This window comes from Oryctolagus cuniculus, chromosome 10 (genome assembly GCF_964237555.1).
Source record: "Oryctolagus cuniculus chromosome 10, mOryCun1.1, whole genome shotgun sequence".
In the NCBI taxonomy this organism is placed as follows: domain Eukaryota; kingdom Metazoa; phylum Chordata; class Mammalia; order Lagomorpha; family Leporidae; genus Oryctolagus; species Oryctolagus cuniculus.
In genome coordinates this window covers 116562106-116574000 of record NC_091441.1, presented here as the reverse complement: position 1 = coordinate 116574000, position 11895 = coordinate 116562106, and the positions used below count along the sequence as shown (strand labels likewise).

Genomic DNA, 11895 nt, shown 5'->3' with positions numbered 1-11895 from the left:
GGGAGCAGCAGGTGCCTGGGGGTGTTGCTGAGTCACCGCGCTCGGGCTGCTGGACGCTGCCTCCGCGGTTGCCTCTGGATGTGCTGAGGAGGAGATCCTGGGTCCTGCCGCAGCCAGTGCCCTCACCGTGTGCTCAGGTGTTGGACACAAGAGCGAGGGCCGAGAGGTGAGCCTCCGTGTCAGGAGGAGCTGGCTGTGCCCCAGGGGTGCGCGGCGGTCAGACAGCCCCCAGAGTCGCACGGTCCCTGGCAGGTTTTCAGCACGTTGCTTCTTGGCTGTGGCACACACACCTGGCTGTCTGCTTGGTGATGGTTTGTGTCTGAAGGTCCTCTCTGGGCTCCTCCGGTGTTGCAGGTTTTATTTCTGTGTGAAGTTTAGGACAGACTCTGATCTTTGGCTCTCAGCACTGTTTTCTTTGCATCCCTTGATTTTGTAAAATAAAGGCAGGTGGCCCCTGGGGTGCATAGCAGTGGGACAAATAAGCCCGGGCTGCAGATGTGGCCCTAAGTGCTCCCCATCAGTGTGTGTGGAAGTGTGGACCATCAAGGCAGCCGGCTCCGTGAGGGCCCTGTCAGGAGGGATTTCTGAGCGTGCACCCCTCGGTTACAGAACGCAAAGGAGGCAGGGGATTTCCTCCGGCGGGTGCCTTGCTGGTGGCGTTGGGAGGTAGCGTGTGCAGTGGGTGAGGGAGTCGATCAGGAGCGTGTCTGGAGTGGTAGATTTTCTCAAGGCTGTCTGTTTCCTTGGATGGTGTCGTCCTCTGCCATTTCTGACCTTGACCCCGCCCTTAGCTGGCACCATGCCCAGTACTGTTGATGGCAGGGTGGTGGAATGAGGCGGAGGGGGCGACGCCGAGCCCTGCGCCTGTGCTTGGCCAGCTGCGCCGGTGTGCGCCGTGACCTTGGGCAAGCTGCTGCATTTCTCTGCAGTTTTTCTGTCTTAGGTGGGCTTGCTGTGAAAATGACTGGAAATTCCATTCATCTCTAAGCGTTGACAACAGCGCCAGGTGCCCAGCAGGCTGTCGGAGTGACAGACAGCCAGTGACCGTGACTGCCTGCTCTGGGTCCGGTGTCCTCACGTGAGACCGCGTGTTCAGTGTTGATGGTGACCCAGGGAGCAGCCCAAGCCACTCCGCGTGTCTGTCTGGATCCTGTGTGAGCCCAGAGCCCCTGGCTTCGCGTCACAGCTTGCTGCCTGCACCGAGCGCGGAGCCCAGCGCGGGTGCCGAGTGGGTGACCTGAGGCAGCCGGAGAGAGCGCGTGTTGAGGCTTTGAGAGAGAAAAGTTCTCGACTTCCGCGATGGAAGCCTGAGGTAAGTGGCAGCCCTCCGAGGGCTGGTTCCTGTCCCCCAGGCCCCGTCTGCAGATGCTTTGGCACCATGTCGGAGCTGGTTTCCTGGGCCTTGGACCTCTTGCAGAGCTGTTGAGAGGAGGGCTTTGGGCCCAGTTGTGGGTGAGGTCCAGATGAGCGTGGCGGTCATGGACTGCAGCTCCTAGTGACGTAAGTGCAAGACGTCGCTCGCCTGTGTGGTGACGCTGGTGGGAGCAGACGTGGTACAGTGCGGCACATAGCACCCAGGTGCAGGACATGACTCGATGCATGACCGTCTCACTGGAGACAGCGTGCTGAGTTGTGCAGTAGTAGCCTCGTCCGTCTCGTGCTCCTAGGAGCAACAGGTGCACCGTCTGTCTCCATGGTGAGGTGAGGCCAGGGCCATGGCTGGTGTGTGCGCAGCTGTATGTCTAGCTCTGTGTTAAGTACGCTCTACAGTGTTCACGCATCCGTGAAATCAGCTGGTGATGGCTTTCTGTGAGATCGTGTGTCGTTCAGCCGTGCGTGACTGTCTTAGAGGTGGAAGTACATGAGACGTGTTGCCTGCACAAGGGACGGATGTGGAGTTGACGGCGGAGCTGGGGCTGGCGAGACGGGGGGAAGGCCGTGAGAGGAAGCAGGACACCCTGTTCCTGCGCTGCCAGATCGGGTGAGGACCCCCCGGCTGGGTGTGTTTTGGTAAGTGATGCCTGCTGGTCACACTTGCTCTGTGGGACGTAGGGCCAGCTTGCTCCGCAGTGTGCTGTGCTCCTGGGAGAGGCTCCCTGGCTTCTAAGCCTTTCTTTGTAAGTCGTTCAGTAGCTTCCATCTGCCGGTTCACTCCCAGATGGCTGGGGTCTCCCACGTGGGTGCAGGGACCCAAGCACTTGGGCCGTCTGCTGCTGCTTTCCCAGGCCGTAGCGGAGAGCTGGATTGGAAGGGGAGCGGCTGGCACTCTTAACTGGTGCCCACGTGGGACGCTGGCATCACTGGTGGCAACTTAACCCACATTTTGCATTTCTCAGAAGTTCCAGGGGCCAGCGTTTTGGTGCTGCTGCAATGTCGGCATCCCATAGGGGCAGTGATTTGAGTCCTGGCTGCTCCACTTCCGATCCAGCTCCCTGCTAACGGCCTGGGAAAGCAGTGGAAGACGGACCGAATGCTTGGGCCCTGCTCCCACACGGAAGACCCAGAAGTGGTTCCTGGCTTCTGACTTTGGCTTGGCCCAACCCAGGCCACTGTGGTCGTTTGATGGAAGCACTTGGGAATCTCGTTTATGCTCGCGTACACGGAGGTGTGCATGGCTCGTGAGTGACAGTCCTCCCAGCGCTGTCTCCTGGAAGTCAGCTGGAGCGCTGAGGCTCCTCTCAGCTGTGAGCTGGAGTTGGGGGTACCCGGTGTCAGTGAAGTCAGCAGGGCCGGCCCAGCCTGGGGCATCTGCACTGGCAGGCGCTGTGGTCTCGCTGCCAGTCATTCGCCCAGTTGTCCCAGCGGCTGCTGTGGCGTGGTGGAGGCTCTGCCGCACACAGCCGCCGGTCGTCAGCAGGCTGGCAGTGCGCTCGGATGTGCTCGGGTAGCTGTGCCGCCGCCTCAGGGGGCTGTGTGTCTCCACACCTCCCTGCTGCCCCTCCCCCTGGTCGAGGGTGCGTTTCCAGGTGGGCGTGTCTGCCTCTTGGCCACAGACCAAGAATTGCTGTTTTTCGGTCTTTTATTAAAGTAAGATGTGCAGTTTTCGTCTCAGGTGAAATAAATTACTCTGAACACTGGCTATCAGGTTTGAAAATCGGAATGTTTATTTGCCTCCTGAGCCGGGACAGCAGTGGGGGGTGTGGCGGAAGCCTCTGAAAGCCAGGTCAGGGCTTCCCAGCCGGGCGGGGCACGAGGTGGGCCGGTCACGCGGCATCACTGGTCAGCCGAGGCCTCTGCGAAGCAAGAGGCCAGCTCAGAATTCGGGCCTGCCGTGCTGCCAGCGCTATGGGAGGTGGCTCTTCTTCCCCGGGGTGGGTGTGGCCCCGGAGGGGAAGATGTGTGCAGTGGACAGCGGGACCCCGGGCCCTGCCTCAGCCTGGGTGTGAGGAGGGGTGGGCCCTGGCTCAGCCTGGGTGTGGGGTCCCCGGGCCCTGCCTCAGCCTGGGTGTGGGGTCCCCGGGCCCTGCCTCAGCCTGGGTGTGAGGAGGGGTGGGCCCTGGCTCAGCCTGGGTGTGGGGCCCCCGGGCCCTGCCTCAGCCTGGGTGTGGGGCCCCCAGGCCCTGCCTCAGCCTGGGTGTGAGGAGTAGTGGGCCCTGCCTGCCTCAGCCTGGGTGTGAGCCCCCCCCCGCCGGGCCCTGCCTCAGCCTGGGTATGGGGCCCCCGGGCCCTGCCTCAGCCTGGGTGTGGGGCTCCCGGGCCCTGCCTCAGCTTGGGTGTGAGGAGTAGTGGGCCCTGCCTGCCTCAGCCTGGGTGTGAGCCCCCCCTCGCCGGGCCCTGCCTCAGCCTGGGTGTGGGGAGCGGTGGGCTGGTGATGCTTCCAGAGGCAGGCCTGTTTGGTTTTGGGTTTCTTTTATTCTGTCTTATTCTATTTATCTGAAAAATAGAGACAGGAGAGAGCTTTGATCTGGTGATTTACTGCTCCCTGGAAGCTCGGAGCAGCCGGCCTGGGCCAGGCAGAAGCCAGAGGCTTGGTGGTGTCTTCATGAGACACGAAAGGATGCAGGTCGGAGCCAACGCCTAGGCTGGGCGTGTGCGGTCGCTGCTTGAGGTGCCTGCACTGCACCGCAGAGCCTGGCTCGGCTCCCTGCTGGTGCGCCTCGAGAGGAGCCGGTGATGGCCCAGGCCCCACTTCCTCCCCTCGTGTGGAGGACCGAGCGCGCCTGGCTGCTGGCTCAGCCCAGCCTTGCCTGTAGCAGGCGTTTGCGGAGTGAAGCCCAGGGTGGGTGAGGGGTGTGGTGCTCTGTCAGCACGGCTGGACAAGCCCGGCGCCCGCGGCGAGGGGCCCACTCTGAGCGCGTGGCCGTGCCGTGGAAGCGTCTGCGGAAGGTAGAACTAGAGGGAGGGCCTGCCTGTTTGCCGGGAGCCTTCGAAGGCCCCTCGCACACCTCACAGACGCGACTGCGCACCAGGTAACCTTGTCTGCTTCCTTTACCGTTAAGGAGATGGAGCCTGGTCCTGGAGCCTGCTGTCCTCCGAGGGCAGCAGCCCAGCTCGAAGCCACACTCAGCTGCCCACAGAGGTGGCAGGGGAGGAAGGGCCTGCGGCTGGGACCCGGGCGAGAGCTCACCTTTGGTCTCTTCTCGAAGGATGTCCTGAAGGATCTTGCCCAGGGCCCGGCCGTGCTGCTGGTACTGAGCCCCCGACAGCTGGATTCCCACATCAAAGGGGGCGCTGAACTAGGGAGGGGCAGAGAGGACCCAGGGTGTCAGTCACATGCCCACCCCGCCCTCAGGGCCCCTCGGGTAGCTGAGTGGCGGCCCAGGCCCAGGCCCGAGAGCTTCGCCCCTCAGTGGCTCCCAGTCCTCACCTGGCAGTCACCAAGGGGCCAGGGAAGAGCACGGTGAGCGGTCTGGGAGGCCAAGGCAGAGGCACCGCAGCCGCGCTGTAGGCTGGGCACTGTCCCCCCACCCCCCCCACCCCCCGACCAGTGAGGAAGAGGACGAGGCCCGGGGACTGGGGTCGGCCCCACACTGGCTGTGGTGCTTCGGGCAAGTGCGTTGGCCTCTCTGAGCTCCTGCTCCTGGTTTGTAAGTTAGAACAGTGATTGAGGCCTGCCCGCGTCCCTGGTTGTTGGAGAGGAGTAACTGGACGGGATCTGCACAGGCCCAGCAGCTGAGCAGCTGCGTTACTGAGTGCCCCGGGAAGTCGCAGTGTAGGTGCGGCGAGTGTCAGCACAGGAGAGCTATCCACACCACTCCCTGAAGCACAGGTCCGTGCAGACCCCCCCCTGCCGTCTCCTTCCTCCTCAGTGTTACCCGCGAGGCAGAGGGAGAGTCTCCCATCCCCTGGTTCTCTGCTAGTGTCCAGAGCACCAGGGCAGGCAGAAGCCAGGAGCCCACAACTCCAGCTCCCTCTCCCATGTGGGTGGCAGGGACCCAGGTGCTGCCTCCCAGCTGGATTGGAAGCAGAGGAGCCAAACCAGGACCTCTGATACAGAATGCCTGTGCCTACCCAGGACCTCTGATACAGAATGCCTGTGCCTACCCAGGACCTCTGATACAGAATGCCTGTGCCTAACCAGGACCTCTGATACAGAATGCCTGTGCCTACCCAGGACCTCTGATACAGAATGCCTGTGCCTAACCAGGACCTCTGATACAGAATGCCTGTGCCCTACCCAGGACCTCTGATACAGAATGCCTGTGCCCTACCCAGGACCTCTGATACAGAATGCCTGTGCCTACCCAGGACCTCTGATACAGAATGCCTGTGCCCTAACCAGGACCTCTGATACAGAATGCCTGTGCCTACCCAGGACCTCTGATACAGAATGCCTGTGCCTACCCAGGACCTCTGATACAGGATGCCAGTGCCTACCCAGGACCTCTGATACAGGATGCCAGTGCCTAACCAGGACCTCTGATACAGAATGCCTGTGCCTACCCAGGACCTCTGATACAGGATGCCTGTGCCTACCCAGGACCTCTGATACAGAATGCCTGTGCCTACCCAGGACCTCTGATACAGAATGCCAGTGCCTAACCAGGACCTCTGATACAGAATGCCTGTGCCTACCCAGGACCTCTGATACAGGATGCCAGTGCCTACCCAGGACCTCTGATACAGGATGCCAGTGCCTACCCAGGACCTCTGATACAGGATGCCTGTGCCTACCCAGGACCTCTGATACAGAATGCCTGTGCCTACCCAGGACCTCTGATACAGGATGCCAGTGCCTAACCAGGACCTCTGATACAGAATGCCTGTGCCCTAACCAGCTGCTCTGATACAGAATGCCTGTGCCTACCCAGGACCTCTGATACAGAATGCCTGTGCCCTAACCAGCTGCTCTGATACAGAATGCCTGTGCCTACCCAGGACCTCTGATACAGAATGCCTGTGCCTAACCAGGACCTCTGATACAGGATGCCAGTGCCTAACCAGGACCTCTGATACAGAATGCCTGTGCCTACCCAGGACCTCTGATACAGAATGCCTGTGCCCTACCCAGGACCTCTGATACAGAATGCCTGTGCCCTACCCAGGACCTCTGATACAGAATGCCTGTGCCTACCCAGGACCTCTGATACAGAATGCCTGTGCCCTAACCAGGACCTCTGATACAGAATGCCAGTGCCTAACCAGGACCTCTGATACAGAATGCCTGTGCCCTACCCAGGACCTCTGATACAGAATGCCTGTGCCTACCCAGGACCTCTGATACAGAATGCCTGTGCCCTAACCAGGACCTCTGATACAGAATGCCTGTGCCTACCCAGGACCTCTGATACAGAATGCCAGTGCCTAACCAGGACCTCTGATACAGAATGCCTGTGCCTAACCAGGACCTCTGATACAGAATGCCTGTGCCCTAACCAGCTGCTCTGATACAGAATGCCTGTGCCTACCCAGGACCTCTGATACAGAATGCCTGTGCCTAACCAGGACCTCTGATACAGAATGCCTGTGCCCTACCCAGGACCTCTGATACAGAATGCCTGTGCCTACCCAGGACCTCTGATACAGGATGCCAGTGCCTAACCAGGACCTCTGATACAGAATGCCTGTGCCTACCCAGGACCTCTGATACAGAATGCCTGTGCCTACCCAGGACCTCTGATACAGAATGCCTGTGCCTACCCAGGACCTCTGATACAGAATGCCTGTGCCCTAACCAGGTGCTGTGATGCACAGCGCCAGTGCCCTAACCAGTGCTCCGCACCGACCTGCCCCTTCCGTTTAATTCCTGCGCTGTTTCCCACCTGTTCCTGGCCTGGGTTGCCGTTGGCTGGGGCAGGAACAAGCCTGCTCTCCCCCTGCTCTGCAGGTGAGGTGGTTACTGCTCAGTGGGCTCCACCCCAAGTTCAGGCACCCTGAGTAGAACAGTCTCTGGGCGGGAACCCGGGACCCAGTGTTCCTCCTGGGTGCTTTCATCTTGGGCTGCCGGCTCCCCTGGAGCTCAGCAGGCGTCCCCGGCGCCTTCTCCACCCACTGCCGAGTGACCTGCAGAAAGCCCTGGAGCCCAGGCCGAGCTCAGCTGCTGGAGCCGGGACGTGGTCTCCCCGCTGGGCCCGCCCTGCTCCCTTTCCTGCCGCCAACCCGGATCTGTAGCTGGTCCTCCGCCTCCTCCTGCCCGTTGTCTTCCGCGCGTGGCTGCAGCCTCGCAGGTGGTTTCTTGGCGTCCTTTCTCTGCTGGAGAGGGGAGATGATCTCTTTAGACTGGAGCCTCATGTCCAGAGCCGGGTGTCAGGCCCCTCAGCCGTGCTGAGCCGGGCGTCAGGCCCCACAGCCGTGCTGAGCCGGGCGTCAGGCCCCACGGCCGTGCCGAGTGGGCTCCGCCGGGGGAGGGGGCTCACCTGGGCCTTCTGGTGCTCGGGGCTCAGGAAGCTGGAGCCGGCCATGGCCACGTCCACCCAGAGCACGCTGAGGAGCAGCAGGCTGCAGGCGGTCCCCGCGGAGAGCATGGCTCAGCTGGGGGCAGAGAGGGTCTCCAGGAGCCTGCTCACCCCCCACAGGCCTGAGTTCACGCGGCTGCTGAGCAGAGGGGCTCCCCAGGGCAGGAGAGGACGGAGCCAGGCAGTGGGACTTGGCCCGGATGTTGGGTGTCCCCTGCTTAGTCCCAAGCCCTGGGCCCCTGCACCTCGTTCCCCCTCACCTCTGTGGTGGTTCTAGAAGGTCGAGTAGTCACCCCGCAAGCCAAACCTCTAAACCACACGCACCCTGGGAGCAGAGCACGTCTGGGATTCCTGGTGCAGGTGAGGCCCAGGGGCTGCCCGGGCCTTATATAGGAAGCCTGGTGTTTGTCTTAAGCCCTCGCCCTCATCCTGGAGGCAGTCCAGCCCCAGGCGGCTCATTTACGTTCCTCGGGAGCTCAGATGCTGCTGTGCCCTGGGTGGAGACCGGAGTGGAGGCCGCGTGCCCCGAGGGGGCTGAGCCATCTGCTCAGGTACCCCACGAGGGCCTGGCTTTGCCAGTGTGTGACCTCAGCTGACCCCTGGTGGGATGCCGGTGCCGGCACTAGGACTCCGTGGCACGCTGCTGTTTCCTGTGGCTGATGCCTGTGACGTGCACGCCCCCACTGGGAAGTCCCCTCTCAGCCAAGGAATGCACCCCTGACCGCCCCGAGGAGCAGGTGCGGGGATGGCCCTTCCGTGGCTGCACACCTGGCCTCCCTGTTCCCAGTGGGCTTTGTTTCTGAGCTTGAGGGATGCCTGTTGCGACACTGGGCCTCGTGGGCCCCGAGTCCGTGCCTGAGGAGTGAGTGAGGTGGCGGGTGTGCAGTGCTGGGCCTGCAGCTGACGCCTGTGGGACTGTCACACCCGGGGCTGCGTCTCAGGATGTCCGGCGCTGACTGCTCAGGGCCACAGGTGTCCGTACAGAGGTTCCGGTGGTTTAGAGACTCCGGGCTGAGGGGGCTCCATGTGCTGTGGAGCCAGGAGGCCCACGGTAGTTTGATAGGAAACCACACAGGCTGGCCCCGCCCCGTCACCTCTCTCTAGGGCAGTGGCTTTTCTCGTGGGCTTCCACAGTGTGCCCTCCGTGGGCTGGGGCTGGGGCTGGGTGTCCAGTTGGAGGAACGTGGACATGATGGCAATTGTTGGGAGGGCTCGAAGGAGGCTTGGACTCTGGCAGACTCGGGGCCGAGGGGGCGCAGGCAGGGCTGGGCCTTCCGTGGGAAGCAGTCTCACCACCCGCACCATGAGGCTGGGGTCCCCGCAGGACGGCAGCCTGTGCGCCCGCCCCCCCCCCCCCCACTCCCTCAGGCCCTGGGGCTGGGAGGTGCGGGGGGAGCTGATCCCTCAGAGGACACAGGCAGTGTCAATTCGCCCCAGCCTTGGAGACGAGGCGCCTACGGAGGCACGAAGCCGGCCTGCAGCGCCGGTGTTGATCTTAGATAACCTGGCAGCTGGTAAACACTGCCGCCTGCCTCGCTATCTTGGGGGAACCAAAAGGTTGTGGGGTTCAAACCCCCCTCACCACATGCCTCGGAGTCCCCGGAGCGGGAGAGGCAGGGAGGGGAAGCTCGCCAGAAGTACCCCACCGCCTCCTCAGGCCTCCTGGACCAGGCGTGTGCAGGAGGAAGGCACAGCATGTGGCTTAGTGTCCTGCGCGGTTCCCGGATGATGGCCAAGGCCAGGGCGGCCACTCCCAAGGTGGGAGATGCGGCCTTCTGTCCTCAGTTGAGATTGGTCTGTTCCTAGTCCTAGGTCCAGCCCAGTCCCCTCCCCCTGTCCCCCTCTTCCCTCTCCCCCTCTCCCCCTCTCCCTCCCTCTCTATTTGAGGAGAAAGAGGGAGACTGACCAGCCATCCAGTGGTTCACTCTCCAAATGCCCACAAAGGCTGGTGCTGGGCCAGGCCGAAGCCTGGAGCCTGGAACTCCATCCTGGTCCCCCAGGGGGTGGCAGGAACTCACGCACTTGCCGTCTTGCGCTACTTCCCAGGTGCATTAGCAGGGAGCGGCATCAGAAGCCAACAGCTTGAACCGGCGCTCCGACCTGGGACGTGGGGGCCCCAGGTAGCAGCTGACCTGCCGTGTATCGACTTTTTAAAAATATGGAGTCTCTGACACCTGGTGTGGGTTTTAGCTCACGGCTCGTTCAGTGTGGACTGGCCCCTTCTCACCCGAGCAGCAGCCCGGCGTGTGCCTCCTGTGCTAGGCTGCACAGGCCATGCCATGGAATCTGGGTGTCCCTCCAAGGTCTCCCCTCCTCCTGGCCCAGGCGTCTCCCCCAGGGCTCCTCCCTGGTCTGCTGCAGCCTAGCTCTCAGCCTCTTTCTGACAGCGTCTGCCTTCAGCCTCAAGATACGCCCGGGTCCCTCATTCTGGAAAATTCTGTGTTGCACGGATCACCTTCCCTCCATGTTACCATGCTTGCCTGTGCAGCTCCGTGTGTCCTGTACCTCGGGACCTGAGCTCGCATCGCTCTGCTCACAGGGAGTGTGGGGGCCCCCAGGGGCTGCAGCGGACTCGGGGTGCACAGCTTCACAGCCTCGCCACAGCCCCGCCCGGCTGTTGGAAGGTGGGGCCCAAGACTAGTCCAGCAGCGTCCCAGGTGAGTCCGGCCTCCCACAGGAAATGGGACTTAGAGAAGCCAAGTTTCCTCACCTCCTCCTGCTGTGTTTAACAGCAGGAAGACGAGGCTCTGAGGCCCCCTCAGCCTCAGCATCGGTCAGCGTCTGGATTCTCCCCTCACCCTGGTGTTGATTTGGAAGTCAGATCTGTTGGCTCACTCCCCAAACGCCCGCTCAGGTGGGGACTGGCTTCTATAGGGAAACCAGCCTCTGGCACGTCGCCGGGAAGCGGGCTCGGCCTGTGCGGTCGGTGCCAGCTGCCCCACGTTCCCTTCTGTTCCTGGCTGTTGCCGGCTCTGCCGTTGCCTCTCGGTGCCCACGTCGGGGTGCGCGGGCTTTGTGGCTGTGCTCTGCCGTGTGTAGAGTGCGTGCTGCAGGGCTCAGGCACGTGGCTGTGGCAGCGCGCCGTCCAGGGACACGGCGCCCTTCCTGGAGGCAGCGGAACGGCGCCACAGGAGACGTAATACACCGCACAGTGACCTCAGGCAGTCAGCAGTGTCGGTAAAGGACGAGGGGTGGGCATCCTGACGGTCTCTGGGCTGCTCGCTCCTCCTCGCAGGTCCACATTTGCATCTGGTATTTTCCTCCTGAAGCCCACGTGCCGTTCTACAGGGCAGCCCTGCTGGCAATTATTTATTTTTTTAGCTTAAAAGTCTTTTCCACCTGCATTTATCTTACTACACTTTTAATGTATCTTCTAAAAAGTTATTTTCAAATAGTTATTTGAAAGGTGGAGAAGGCAGACAGAGGTCTTGCGTCTGCTGGTTCACGTCCCAGATGGGCAGAGTACTAGGTCTGGGCCAGGCTGCAGCCAGGAGCCTGGAAGTCCATCTGGGCTCCCAGATGCATGGCAGAGGTCCAGGCCTTGGGCCATCTCCACTGTCTTCCAGGCTCAGCAGGAAGCGCGGGGCAGCTGGGACTTGAACTGGCGCTGGTGTGGGAAGCCAGCCCTGCAGCAGCCGTGTAACCTGCGCCGCAACACTCGCCCCAGACAGACTTCTTTTTTCTTTGTAAAGATTTCTACATTTGAAAGTTAGAGAGGTCTTCCGTTCACTAATTCACTCTTCAAATGCCTGCAATGGCCAGGGCTGGGCCGGTCCGCAGCCAGGAGCCAGGAGCTTCTTCTGGGTCTCCCGTGTGGGTGCCGGGGCCCAAGGACTTGCGTCCCCTCTAGTGCTCTGCTTCGAGCCCCACTGGCCTTGGCCTTCCTGCGTGCTGGTCTCTCCGCCCAGCCCTGTGCCACCGCCGGCTTTGGGTTTGTGTCTCTGCTTGTCCTGGAAGCTCCTGCAGGCGGTCAGCCGGGGCTGCGCCCGCCTGGTCTGCTCCCCTTTGCCAAGCACTGCCGGTCGTCAGCGTGTGCAGTGGCTCGCTCGCTGCTTAGCGG

General features: G+C 62.0%; 1 protein-coding gene across 5 annotated transcripts; it reads right to left on the bottom strand.

Annotated features, from left to right (window-relative positions):
* Nucleotides 1-3081: 3081 nt before the first annotated feature.
* Nucleotides 3082-9682, bottom strand: GHRL (ghrelin and obestatin prepropeptide). 5 transcript variants are annotated; one of them, XM_070051116.1, is made up of 5 exons: nucleotides 8096-9682; nucleotides 7797-7938; nucleotides 7540-7632; nucleotides 4568-4676; nucleotides 3082-3233 (listed from the first exon to the last, which is right to left on the bottom strand). In XM_070051116.1, the coding sequence occupies exons 2-5, from the start codon at nucleotides 7902-7904 to the stop codon at nucleotides 3214-3216; spliced, it is 330 nt and encodes a 109-aa protein (XP_069907217.1). In that variant the 5' UTR covers nucleotides 7905-7938; nucleotides 8096-9682; the 3' UTR covers nucleotides 3082-3213. The 5 variants fall into 5 exon arrangements, with proteins under 5 accessions (XP_069907217.1, XP_069907216.1, XP_069907218.1 ...); XM_070051115.1 differs by having other exon boundaries at nucleotides 7797-7911; nucleotides 8096-9674; XM_070051117.1 differs by having other exon boundaries at nucleotides 7540-7629; nucleotides 7797-7911; nucleotides 8096-9670.
* Between the last annotated feature and the right edge of the window lie 2213 nt (nucleotides 9683-11895).